Source organism: Drosophila erecta, unplaced genomic scaffold (genome assembly GCF_003286155.1).
Source record: "Drosophila erecta strain 14021-0224.00,06,07 unplaced genomic scaffold, DereRS2 tig00000219-arrow-pilon, whole genome shotgun sequence".
In the NCBI taxonomy this organism is placed as follows: domain Eukaryota; kingdom Metazoa; phylum Arthropoda; class Insecta; order Diptera; family Drosophilidae; genus Drosophila; species Drosophila erecta.
In genome coordinates, this window is record NW_020825213.1 from 424,621 (window position 1) to 437,429 (window position 12,809).

Genomic DNA, 12,809 nt, shown 5'->3' on the forward strand with positions numbered 1-12,809 from the left:
GAACCTGGTTATTTTGAACAAAAGCTGCGTACCGACTATCATGCACCCCAAATAAAATTTTTGTACAATAAGATGAAAAGAGAATTAACTGGAATAACCCTGCAACATAGAAATAAACGTGGACTTATTAACATTGTGGGCTTAGCAATTAAATACCTATTTGGCACACTTGATGAAAATGATCAAGCAGAAATACAGAAAAAATTTGACACACACTCTCATGACTCAGTGAAGTTACATGAACTTAATGACGCCATACGATTGATAAACGACGGAATGCGGAAGATACAGAAATACGAAAATGACGAAAACATCGTTAACACCCTTTTATACGAACTTATGCAGTTTACAGAATACATAGAGGCCCTGGAAATGGGAATGCAGTTCTCCAGACTCGGACTGTTTAACCCCAAATTACTAAACTACGACAAGCTTGAGAATGTAAACAGCCAAAATATTTTGAACATTAAAACATCCACTTGGATCAATTACAATGATAACCAATTATTAATCAATTAAGGAAACAAAATGTTAAGAGTGACTCAATGTAAAATAGAAATCAATAGTATAATTTTAAGTGAAAATCTCTTAAAACCAGAAATAGATTTGACCCCATTATACACACCACTTACCATAACAAAAATAAAAACTGTAAAACAGAACGACATTGATGAAATGATTTCACAAAACAATGTTACACTTTACATATTATTGACTATTATCATCATTACACTTATTTTATTGTACTTATATTTAAAATACGTATCGTTTAACCCATTCATGATGTTGTACGCAAAATTAGAATTAAGAAAAAATCAAAATCAAAACACACCACAACAAATAGAAATTTAAGAAGCTCCATTATCCGTACTATATCCATCAATCCCAGCCCAAGTATAGGCTTCTCTTTAAGGGAAGGGTAGTGACGTATTTGCGCCACCCAAACCGGCCAATTTCATTAATTCCATGAACAATAAAGCACTTTCTGTACTGTATGCCCTCTGCTCAGTATGCGTTTTGATAAACAAATCTTTTGGCAACGATAAACAAATTCTTGGGCAGCGGCACTTAGCCATTCCTGTAAACAAATCCCTAAGCCTAACCTAAGCAGTTTTGCCTGCTCTTTCTGAGGCTTCTCCTCAACTTAAGAATCCAAGAGCAATGCTCTCCCTAAGTATCCAAGAGCAATGCTCTCCCAAAATACCCTAACATATTTCTTAAGCACAGGAGGCTTCTCCTCAATATCACTTACATTTAATTTTCAGTCTTAAGTTGAACACTGAAGAATAAAGATCATTATTCAACTCGATTTGCAATTTCTTTTATTTAACAAAACTTCGGTTTCAGCGTTGGTCTTAGTTACTACAACGGTCCATTTAACAGACTCAAAAGCAAATAATAATGAAACTATATATATTCTCTAAGAGAGGTGGACAGAAGGGCCGATGTCGGCAGCGGTGAACAGAATTGATGATCTGATCTTGTACTTTTCCTTCGGGACTACCGTTGGACCGCTGCAACTTTTGCAACACTTTTGGTCTCCATACTAACTTATAATTACAGGAATGTTGAATTAGGAAGCAATTCAGGCATATACCTGAACAAGTGTTTCTACGAATAGAGAAGGTGCCAAAATTTACATTAAAAAAAAAAATGACATGAGAATAAATGGCGATAATCATCAAGCAATGTGTGAATAATGTGTATAATACTCGCATTGTTCCAAAAAGTATACGCTGCAAGATCTGGGAGTTTTTCTCCCTTATTCCAAGCTTATCGATCTTATAACTACAGTTTCAAAGTACTTCCGTTTTTTTTTTTAATGCTATAAAAATAAAATGCTATACTGCGTATACACGGACGGCCAGACAGACAGGATAGATATACTTGGGTGGTATTGCAGATCAACAATGAAAATATTTTACAGAGGCGGAAATCTCCAATTAGTAATACACTCCGCAAGGTTTGGATTAATAGGGACTAAGCAATGTCTTAAGTACTTACTTGTATGTTCAGTTCTAAATTTTTCCACTGGCAAAACCTAGTAAATTTATCGCTAGAAAATAAAATGACAAAAAAGATTAATTATACTTTTATAAGTACGGCAATATTATGAGCAATGAATATTCTATTCTTATATATCGGTTTAAAAATTTCCAAAAACTAATTTAAAATTTATATATGGAAGCGTTTATTATAATAATGCCTAAGAAAAACTGACCAGTCGCCTGTGAAAATATGGTGAAAATAAATGGTGAAAATATTTTTTTCCCTTTTTTGAAGTATCATTTCTCCGAATCCTTTTTTATAGAACTGAATTCTCTCGATACAAAATACGTTTGTCTTTATTAGTAGATTTTACGTGTTCCGCCCGGTTACCAGTAAAAATTGGTTTCCATGGTGCTTATTCTCGTTTTGATACAATGTGACACACTTATCTGCTTGGCTTTCACACGTTACTTCCACGCAAGGAATAGTGTTGTAACAAGGCCTTTTAAATTATCCGCGTTTTGTCTTCATGAACCTCAGCTACCTGTGATAACTGACTTGGTCACCAAGATCTAGACTTAGCGACCTTGACGACTTTCACGGCTGTATCTCATTGTACATTCACGTTCTGATTCTCGATGACTGTGCCACTTTCAGCGCTGGGCATGCTTACAGGCCTGTATATAGGCCACATTGATTTCTTAATCCTTAGTTTCTCCATTATTTAGGTCCACGGATTTACCGTTTGTAAGGTCTAGCGATTAGCTCTGTACCTTTACTTCTTGCAGCCTCACTCTAACTCCTGCCGAATAGTTTTTATCCGAGTCTCCTGGCCGAGTCGATCTAGCCAAGTGAGTCTGTCTGTCCGTCCGTATAAACCTTATAAAAATGATCTTGGGAGCTAAACAATTTCGAAATCTTGGAATAATCTTTGTAAATCTTTTAGGCATGTAGATTCTAGTTTTGCCTGCGCTGTGCAATTAAAAAAAAAATGATAAGCCTACAAACCGCCCACAACTGTCACGAGCCCTTTTTTTTATAAATGTTTTGATTTTTGTTTTATTATTATTGATATGCTATACAAAATTTAGCACGCCAACTCTAACGCCAACACACTGTTCATATCTATCATAATATATATATATATATCAAATATGTTTTGATTTTTAAAATTTTCTATCGATATGCCAAAAACATTTTTACCACGCCCACAAACCCCAAAAAGCTGTGGCACGGCCGAACAAGTGATGACCTATCTAAGGCCACAAATCTAAAATACTGTTCTGATGATTGCCTAGGGGTTGCGAAAGAGATGAAATCGTTTAGGCGCCAAACTAAAGCTTGAAAGGACAGTTTTGGCGTGCCTAGAAATAGTTTTCGTCGAGTTGACGATCTCCTTTCCGAGCTAGATTTGCAGTTTAATAGCCTTAAGCTATTTGAGGAATCGCCAAAGCGCAAGAAAGCCGCCTAAGGGGAATTCCCCGCAGCCTCCGGCATGTGATCAATAGGACTGCTAGAGATTCCGCTTTGTCTGCACTGGTTTCTCACCCAGTGATTCCACCTGTCCCGATTTGTTTACCACCAAAAAGAAATATTGAGTTCGGAGTACCGGTGAAAGTTGCCCCTTCAGAAACACAATCTGCAGTGCCAAAACCCCTCACGATGGTTCTATTAAAAAAACAAATTTTCGTTTCTCGGCTTTTCTCTGACAGATTATCATCTGTCTTATATACAACACAACCCGATAACATAAAAGTGGAAAAATTAATCTTTTTTTACGGTAAGGTTTTGCGATTTTTCTCATGTCAGAAGAATTCATATGCGTATAGCTTTGTTGATATTACATGCTCCTACATTACGTCGTCTTCTTAATTTCCAGAATATCTTAATCATTTGTCCGCTATTCGATCCGTTTCAAATAAGCTTTCCGATAGAGTCTAATTAGTAGTTCTTGGTGATTTTAGTACCTGGCACTACGTGGTATATTAATCTTCTATATAATATTATTCTTCCTATAGCACAACACGACTTTATAGACCGCTTGCTCGACCTATCGTAGTCACAAGTTAATTATATTGGAAACTCTATTGGTCGATTATTGGATCTATGTCTTGTAACAAGTCCTGAAAGTGTGTTTCTGTCCAGAGTAGCACCTCTTACTCAACCTGAAGATCCATATCATCCAACTTGTGAAGTGACAATCGACACAGTTACCGCAATAAAAGAAAAATCAGAGAAGTCAACAAGAGGCTAAGTAATTTTATATCTGGCTTTAATTGATCAGATCTATACTCCTGCAACATAATGGCGGATGCCATAAATATGTTTTATGCCGCAATCAAATCATTTTTTATCTCCAATAAACTTCCTTCGGTTAATAAAGAGAATAATAAAGGCAAAGGTAAAGTACAGACATTATTCAAATGTAAAGACGACAAAAACTATTTAAACGGTTGTATGTTCTAGTTCGTACAGGATCCGAAGCAGTTTTTTAATTTCGTAAAACCACTTCTTATCATTCCTCGTTTTTTTTTAATTTTTTAAAGTACATACTCCACCTAACCTCTATTAGAACAGACTTACTTTTACGCGGTATCAAAGTCCAATTTAATATTTGGTCCCACTCTATATAAAAGCTCACTGCTTTACGATCTTCAGCTTGTTAAACCTGTCTATTCGCCAGGTCCCGACGGTTTTCCTGGCTGTGTGCTTAGGTTCGTACGGAAGTCTTGTGGAAGCTTCTACTGAAACTGTTTACCTTATCTCTGGAATCTTCACAGAATATGGAAATAGCCCTTTCTGATTTTTCTCCATAAAAAAAGTAACAAATTGGATGGAAGCAATTACAAAGGAATCTCTAAATTGTCTGCTATCCCGAAGCTTTTTGAAAATATTATCACTCATCATTTGCAGCACTTTTGTAGGTCATTTATAACAACGTGTCAGTACGGTTTTATGAAACGCAGATCAACAACCACTATCTTTTTGGAGCTAACTTCCTTCCTAAAACAGGGCTTCAAAAAATATTTTTTAAAGCGTCAGAGCCCGAAGAGTAACTTTTTTAAAATAAAAGCTGACACAGGGAAAAGGAATCCGTTTGCGTGCCGCGAGAAGCTAGCTCTCTTTCCTTAAAAAATATTTTTTGAAGCGTCTGAGCCCGAAGATTAACTTTTTTAAAATAAAAGCTGACACAGGGAAAAGGAATCCGTTTGCATGCCGCGAGAAGCTAGCTCTCCTTCCTGGCGTGGTAACACATGACGGAGTCAAGGTTTTGTACAGAGGCAGAAACGGGTTCTTGATATATATTCTATGTCAATAGAATTGGAGATCAACAGTTGCGTCATATCAGATGAGGAATTTTGGCATGCCCTTGCCTCTATGCGTAGCGGCATTGGGACCTTCGAGGACATCGGTGGATAGACCAGAATAGAGCCAGAATGGTAAGTACACAGCACTCCTACCTCAAAGGCAAATCAGTTGGCAGCTCACTGCACGTGTCGGTCGGCCGAATCAAAAAACTCTAAAAACTAAATTATTATATTGTGATGGCAGCCTTTTTCGATATTGAGGGAGCATTAAACAAAAAGAGAATCGAATCGATAACGAACTTCCGTCTTTCTTTGGGCAGGCGGCACCAAGAACAGCCTAGCGGCTAAACGCTCTAAAGATAAATCAATTTTGAAGTTCTGTGCTCGGCTGCCGCAAAGTAATTTACTGGACCGTAATTTAATTTACTCCGTGTGATGAAAAGGCACATTCAAATTTAAATTTTTAAAATCTGGTTGGATTATATAGCTGAGAATCCAGGGTACGGTGATGAAGTCAAAAATGTCAAAGATGAACTATTTTTGTTCTTAATTACGTAAATCAAATCAATCCACAAGGTATAGATCAGCTTATAATAGCATAAAGTCGGATTTAATTGTGAATGAATGCAGTTCATGCTTAAAGGCCCAGTACTTTAGAGGGACTAAAAATGTAATATTTATTAAAAACTATGTTTGTACATACATAATTACGCACCGGATACAGTTCCCACCACATTTCTTAGGCCAATACCAATCCCGCGATTTATAGCTTTCCAGCAAATACAAATTACCGACACATTCATAAAAGCCTGGAATTTCCGCCGTCGTGAATACTAGATAAGTTTTTAATAATGAATTGAAATCTATGCTGGTCTAGTCTTGAAAGAACGTTGGATTAATACACGATATAAAATTAAAATCCACGCTTAATTTCTGTTGGCCGATTCTTTAAAGTGATTCGCAAAAAAATGTGACACAAAAAATCTTCGAATAACACGAAACTTATTTCTATTGGATTGCAAACAGTGTTGATAGCGCACGAAGTCCCTAAACCTTTTAAATTCGATAACTATTGAACAAAATAAACATATCCCCATCTTGCTAGTACAAACGAAGCAACAACTCATTATAAATGGATGGCGTTGGTTGCGGGCATCGGTCGTCCCTGTAAAGAAGTTTATGGTAGTCCTTTTCAAACTCTTTGCCGTTTTTTCGCTGTGGTAAGATCTTTTGGAATAATGATGGGTCAAGATTGGCGCACTTGTGGATTTCCGTCTAAAGTCTTTAATCCGAACTTAGCCGCTGAAAGCCATGGCACTAGTGTAGTGGATTCATCTCGTGGAAGACTCGGCACTAGTGAATTACCTCGGAAACGATGCCAAGCATTAGGGCGGCATTTAAGACCAAATGTTTTTTTTTCGTATGGCGACTACACACAGTTTAGTTTAAAAATGTTTAATTTACAGTACTTTGTGTTACGTCATCCAATTTTAAAACAAGATTTCCGTTACTCATCTAATAGATGTGAGAACGAGGTTTGGATAAAATAGGCAAAATAAACTTTGAAAATAATGTATAACCTTTACCACATTAATTTTGTGAATGAACTGAAACCGAACCGGATCCTGTTCTTTTAAATCGGGAAAAAGAAAAAAAAATATAGCTACTATATATATATAAATATTATATATATAATAATAATAATAGGTTGGAAAATATCTCCCTTCCGCTTTTTTGCTCTTTATTCAATGCCTTATAAAAAGTGTTACAGTGATCGGATTTAGTTCAAATATGCGTCGTTTTGTTCGATAATCTGTTTCCATCTAGATGGCAACTTCATAATACCTCCCTCGTAGAAGCCCCCCTCCTTATTTGCAAAGAACTCGGACAGCCACTTTTCACAAGCCTCTTTTGAGTTCAACTTTACACCACCAAGGGCATTCGCCATGGACAGGAACAGGTGGTAATCACTTGGCGCTATGTCCGGGCTATATGGTGGATGCGATAAAACCTCCCATCCGAGCTCCCTTAGCTTCTGACGAGTCATCAACGAAGTGTGTGGTCTGGCGTTGTCCTGGTGGAACACTACACCCTTCCTGTTGGCCAATTCTGGACGCTTCTGGTCGATCGCCTGCTTCAAGCGGTCCAGTTGTTCGCAGTAGATGGTAGAATTAAGCGTCTGGCCATATGGGAGCAGCTCATAGTGGATGATTCCCAATCCCACCAAACACACAGCAAAACCTTCCTGGCCGTCAATCCCGGCTTGGCCACTGTTTGGGACGATTCACCGGCCTTCGACCACGACCGTTTTCGCTTGATATTGTCGTATGTGATCCATTTTTCGTCGCCAGTCACCATCCGCTTCAAGAATGGGTCGAGTTCGTTCCGTTTCAGCAGCATATCGCAGGCGTTGATTCGGTCCAGAAGGTTTTTTTGCGTCAAATCATGCGGCACCCAAACATCAAGCTTTTTTTTGTATCCAGCCTTCTGTAGATGGTTTAAAATGGTTTGGTGACTAACTCCCATCTCCTGGGCGATGTCACGAGATGCCACATGCCGGTCTAACTCGATGTATTCCATGATTTGATCGGTATTTGTCGTCACCGCCGGCTGGCTTATCCATGGTGTCGTTTTCACCGGCTCTGAATCGTCGAAACCATTCCTCCGCGGTTCGAAGTGATAGAGTACCATCCCCCAAAACACCATTGATCTCACGGAACGTTTCTCTGGCGGATTTGCCTTTAACAAAGGAAAACTTTAAAATAGCGCGAATTTCGGCGTTAGTGAACTCCATGTTTACACGTCTATAAACGCAATATCCAAACTAATCATGCATAGCGTCGTTTTGTAGGTTATGTCAAGACCGTTCAAATTATGTATAGTATTGCCAGATACGAGCTCTGTAGCGCTTTGTACATAGCCGCGAAATTCAAAAGACAAAAAGGCGGAAGGGAGATATTTGCCAAACTAATATATAAAATATAACTACAAAGTACAAATTTAATCAAAAAACAAGAGAGAATGCCATAGCCCAGTTACCCGGCTATCAAATACCCGTTATTCAGCTAGTGGAAGTGCAAACGAGAAATTTCATAATTTTCTGAATATCGGTAAAAATTGGGAAAAAATATTAAAACATATTTTAAAAAATTTAAAATTTTTTGTCAAAAGTGTGGGCGTTACAGTTGTGGGCTATTTGTGGGCGGTAGATCGGCAACATCATTTAACAAACTGGCGCTGCGTCTATGTCTTTGGAATTTGCATGCCTAATCTCAACTTTCCAGCTTTTATGATGCCTCAGATCTCGACGTTCATACGGACGGACAGAGGAACGGTCGGAAACGCTTTCTTCTGCCTGTTACTTACTTTTCAACGAATCCCTTTTACTCTACGAGTAACGGGTGTAAGTATACAATTTATATCAAGTGGCTTATCATAGAAATTTTTTCGTTAGAAAGTGTACATTAAAATTATGTTTGCTATATGCTGTTCCTTCTGTTCTTGATCGAACACGGTATTTACCTCATCATTAACCATGTTTCTTTTTCCCGCCTCTGGCAACTCCACAATCTGCCGTCATCGCGTTGCCAATTATGTTTCGCCGTTATCGATTGTCCCTCGTTTCTGTTTCCAATGCTGCCTATAGTGTGACCGCGCGTTGGTATATCTATGGAAATCCAATATATCGCCATTCGAAAGCACTAGCGATCGTCCTCTGATTTCCAATCGGCGTGGTTCCGGTGTTGCAGCCCGCAAATGGTAAGAAATTGCGGTTCCATAAGTCCTTTGTGTGTGATGTGACGCCTATAAACAGGCGCGACGGTGATGTAGACATCAGTTAACATTACTGTGTCGGTGTGCGTCTCGGCGGCAGCGCGTACAAGCCGCCTGGGCGGCGAACACTTCTTGTACACTTCCACTAGCTGCTGGAACTACCGCAGGAGGGCAACCCGTAACTCTCCTTTGAGAAGTAATTTGGCCTTTCCAAGACTGCCACCGACAGTCTTTCACACGACTAGCTTTGACTCTATTCTCTCGCCTGTATCACCACACTTAGCCCTGCGAAATCCATCCTCGTTTCTATATTTGATATGAATTTCGACCACCACACTAGGGCGTCGATGATTGACTCATGGTCAGATGGCAGCACTAGTACGGACGTACAAGCATGCTTAGCTTTAGCCCAACTTTGCGTATTTTTGTTACGTCTTGTTACCTTGTACAGTACAATTACGGTTGGGATCCAGATGGCTACGTTTTGTTGGCAGGATTCATTCTCATTCTCATACTACAAAGTTAGAACATAACACTGTGTTACAGAACGGGATTTTGGTGTACCAAATTTTTGATGGGGACCAAAAAAAAGGCCTAATTAAGATGCACATGCTACTTATGTGGTGGTACACCAAAATCCCTGGAGCAAGGACTCGGAGTCCCATTTTTGAGCGCCGACGACACGTAAATGGATCATTGGTAAAGAAATTTTTCTTATGTGTATTTCCAATCAATATTTGGATAATATTAAGTACCGAGTACAATATCAATACTTCCAGAACAACGTTTTTTATAAATATTTCCTAAAATTTCCCGAATCTTATTTCGTTTAATATCATAGCTATCCGAGGATAAAGCCATTACTGCTTCAGATCCTTAATATATACCTTTTGACAATAGGTTTAAAATACATTTTCGATAAGTTTTCTGTCAATACAATTTTTAATTATTTTGTTCAATACATTTGTATAAGCTACTCTGTTTGGTGCATCTATTAAATTGAATTCCTTTATCTTATCGGCGTGCAAGGTCCTTAAAATTTCTCCATTCGACTCCAATTAATTCTGTATTTGCTGGACTCGTTTATATTACCATCATAATCACCTTAAGTTGTGCAAGGAATCTGACAGCTGATGCAGTGCTGGGTTTGCATTTCATATTTCAAAGTATTCTCACGATTAAGATTTCAGTGCATTACTAACTTCTCTGGATAAAATAGTCGTTTAGAATTATAATTCTTTTTCGCTTGTGAAACCATAAAACCAAACACTAAATTTATGTTTAAATAACTTCACAAAAAAATGTGGTCTTTGAACGGCTGTATTCGGGCGGCAAAAAAAAATACAGTGTAACTTTTTTTTTATTTTTCGCGTCATGGGTTTTAAAATATTGCGAAAGTTTGGTACACAATCCTTGGAATTTATTGGTATTTCTTTGGTATAGCCCTTACTTGCAGAGAAAAAAGGTGTACTAGATTCGTTGAATAGTATGTAACAGGTAGAAGAAAGCTTTTCCGATTTTATACAGTATATATATTTTTAATCCGTCCGTAAGAACGTCGAGATCTCAGGAACTATAAGAGCTAGAAAGTTGAGATCAAGCATTCAGATTCCAGAGACATATACGCAACAGCACACTTTTGTTGTTATAAGTGTCACCACGCCCACAAATCGCCAAAGCTGCTCTCCATATTTTAAAAAGGGTTTTGATATTTTGTATTAGTCTTGTAAATTTATATTGATTTGCCAAATAACTTTTTGACACCTTCACTAACGCCCACAAGCCGCTCAAACTGCCATGGCAACGTTTTTGAAAATAATTTGATCGTTTTTATGTTACCATTGTCTTGCCAATATCTATCGATATTTCAAAAACTAAGTGGAATATATAATAATGTCACTAAACAATATGGATTTAATCTCTTAAAAGGATATTCATATTATACTGTCTGCCGTCTTTTCGACACTCCTCTATATAGGTAATGACTATATTTTGCTGAGAAAGCCGTTTTATTTAAATAATATATATCATTTAAATTTCTTTATTCAACGACTAATTTAAATTACATTTTACATAGATGGGACTCCCCTGATTGCCAAAGAATAAGGAGTTTTTGACTTACGAATAATTCATTGATCTATCAATCCATTAATTTGTTTTTTTTTTTTTTGTAGATTCCTCGAGTGCGTGGGGAAATTTACATGGTTTTCCACTGGGTCCTCATGTTTCGTTTGTTTTGAATTTTTATAGTACTGAAGTTCTTTGGTGGTGAAGCAAAAAAAGACCGAGATGTAGCACGCTGTAGGCGGTCTACTGCGAACCAACTACTTGTAGTAGAAAGGACCACAATATCCTTGTCAAACAGCTTAGGCTGTCCTGCTAGGAGTGCCTAATAAAGAGATTGGCCAGACGAAATGATAGCCGATCCATCAAACACCACGCGAAGCTTAGTCGTTGTAATATCCTCCTTCAAAACACAAGGATGCGGCAGAAAATACCTGCATGAAGAAATATCCGCAGAGTCATGTGATTAAGTCATTTATATTCATGAACAAAGGCCCAATATTACTCTTTGAGACGAGGCTGTCGCTCTAGTATGCGCTCCAGATTTAAAAGTCTACGATGAGGTTGTTCTCATCCACAGTATCATCACTTTGATTATCCAAGACACAATTGGCAGTCAATGTAGAGATAATAAAATGGCGTTGTCCTCCACCAGAAACCACCCAACCAAGGCGAGATTTTTCAAGAAGTGGCAGTCCAGGAACGAGCTTGATCTGTACGACGCATAACAAATCATAGAACATGATTGGTCCAATCAGCACGACTATACGCTGAGGCTTGTTGAAGGCAGGATCCGCAAACCGAATGTTGGCTGGAATATTGCAGTCTTCTATGTTCAATATGCTGGGTTGATGGTCTGTTATAGATTCCAGTGCGTAATGAGTGCAGTGAGCAACTTAGAATAGCTTGATGTCTGAGATTGTAAGCAAATATCGACTGATTTACAGTTGGCTGACTTCAGTTGGCACACTTGCCTGGCCGAGACCCGAAACTAGAGCGACTGAACGAGACTTTTTGAGCTGCAACTGCTGCGCAAAACGATAAGTCACCAAATGCAGCTGGAAGCCGGAATCAAGCAATGCAGGGTAGGAATAACCTCGAACAGCTCGTTACGAGTACTACAGTTGGGGCTAGTTTCTGCTTGTTCTCAACATCGGAAGTGGGACCCTGAGCCATTAGAGAACTATTAGACTGGAAGCCTGGAGTTTCCATTTGAGGATTAACGGTAGAATATACATTTGTTTGACGTTCCTAAGGATTCCAAAGCGCGCATGCGCCGAAGACGAATTTCTTTCCTGAGGCTAAGAATTTCCTCGATGTGAGACTGGAAAACAAGATGTTTATTAGAATACTGTTTATTGAGTAAATCTAAAGCCACTGGATAGTTGGTATCGTTAGATACCTTTAACGACTTAATGGCATCCAGTTCTGGTCCTTGCAGACAGGTTCTCAAGTATTGCAGCTTTTCAATGTTGTATCCTCCGGTGAACGAAGGCAGCTTCAGCTCTGGGACACGGGAACGTTTAGCCGTGATGTAAGCTGTATAATCATTGTGACGCCCAGATAGGGTTGGTAGCTTGTTCATCTCTACGATGTTAAATATGAGCACGCAAACGAAATTCAATATGTAAAGGCATTTCATCAAATTCATATCGGCTTTGGCTGCTAATTTCA

The 12,809-nt window shown here is 38.4% G+C and overlaps 1 protein-coding gene across 2 annotated transcripts in view; it reads right to left on the minus strand.

Annotated features, from left to right (window-relative positions):
• The window catches only part of LOC6541861 (G protein-coupled receptor kinase 1), a 165,248-nt gene that overhangs the window by 55,942 nt on the left and 96,497 nt on the right, over window positions 1-12,809 (minus strand). For both annotated transcript variants that reach the window (XM_026982801.1, XM_026982802.1), the window contains one exon: window positions 2,005-2,056. In XM_026982801.1, the coding sequence (XP_026838602.1) occupies window positions 2,005-2,056 (52 nt within the window). The remainder of the gene's footprint in view (window positions 1-2,004; window positions 2,057-12,809) is intronic.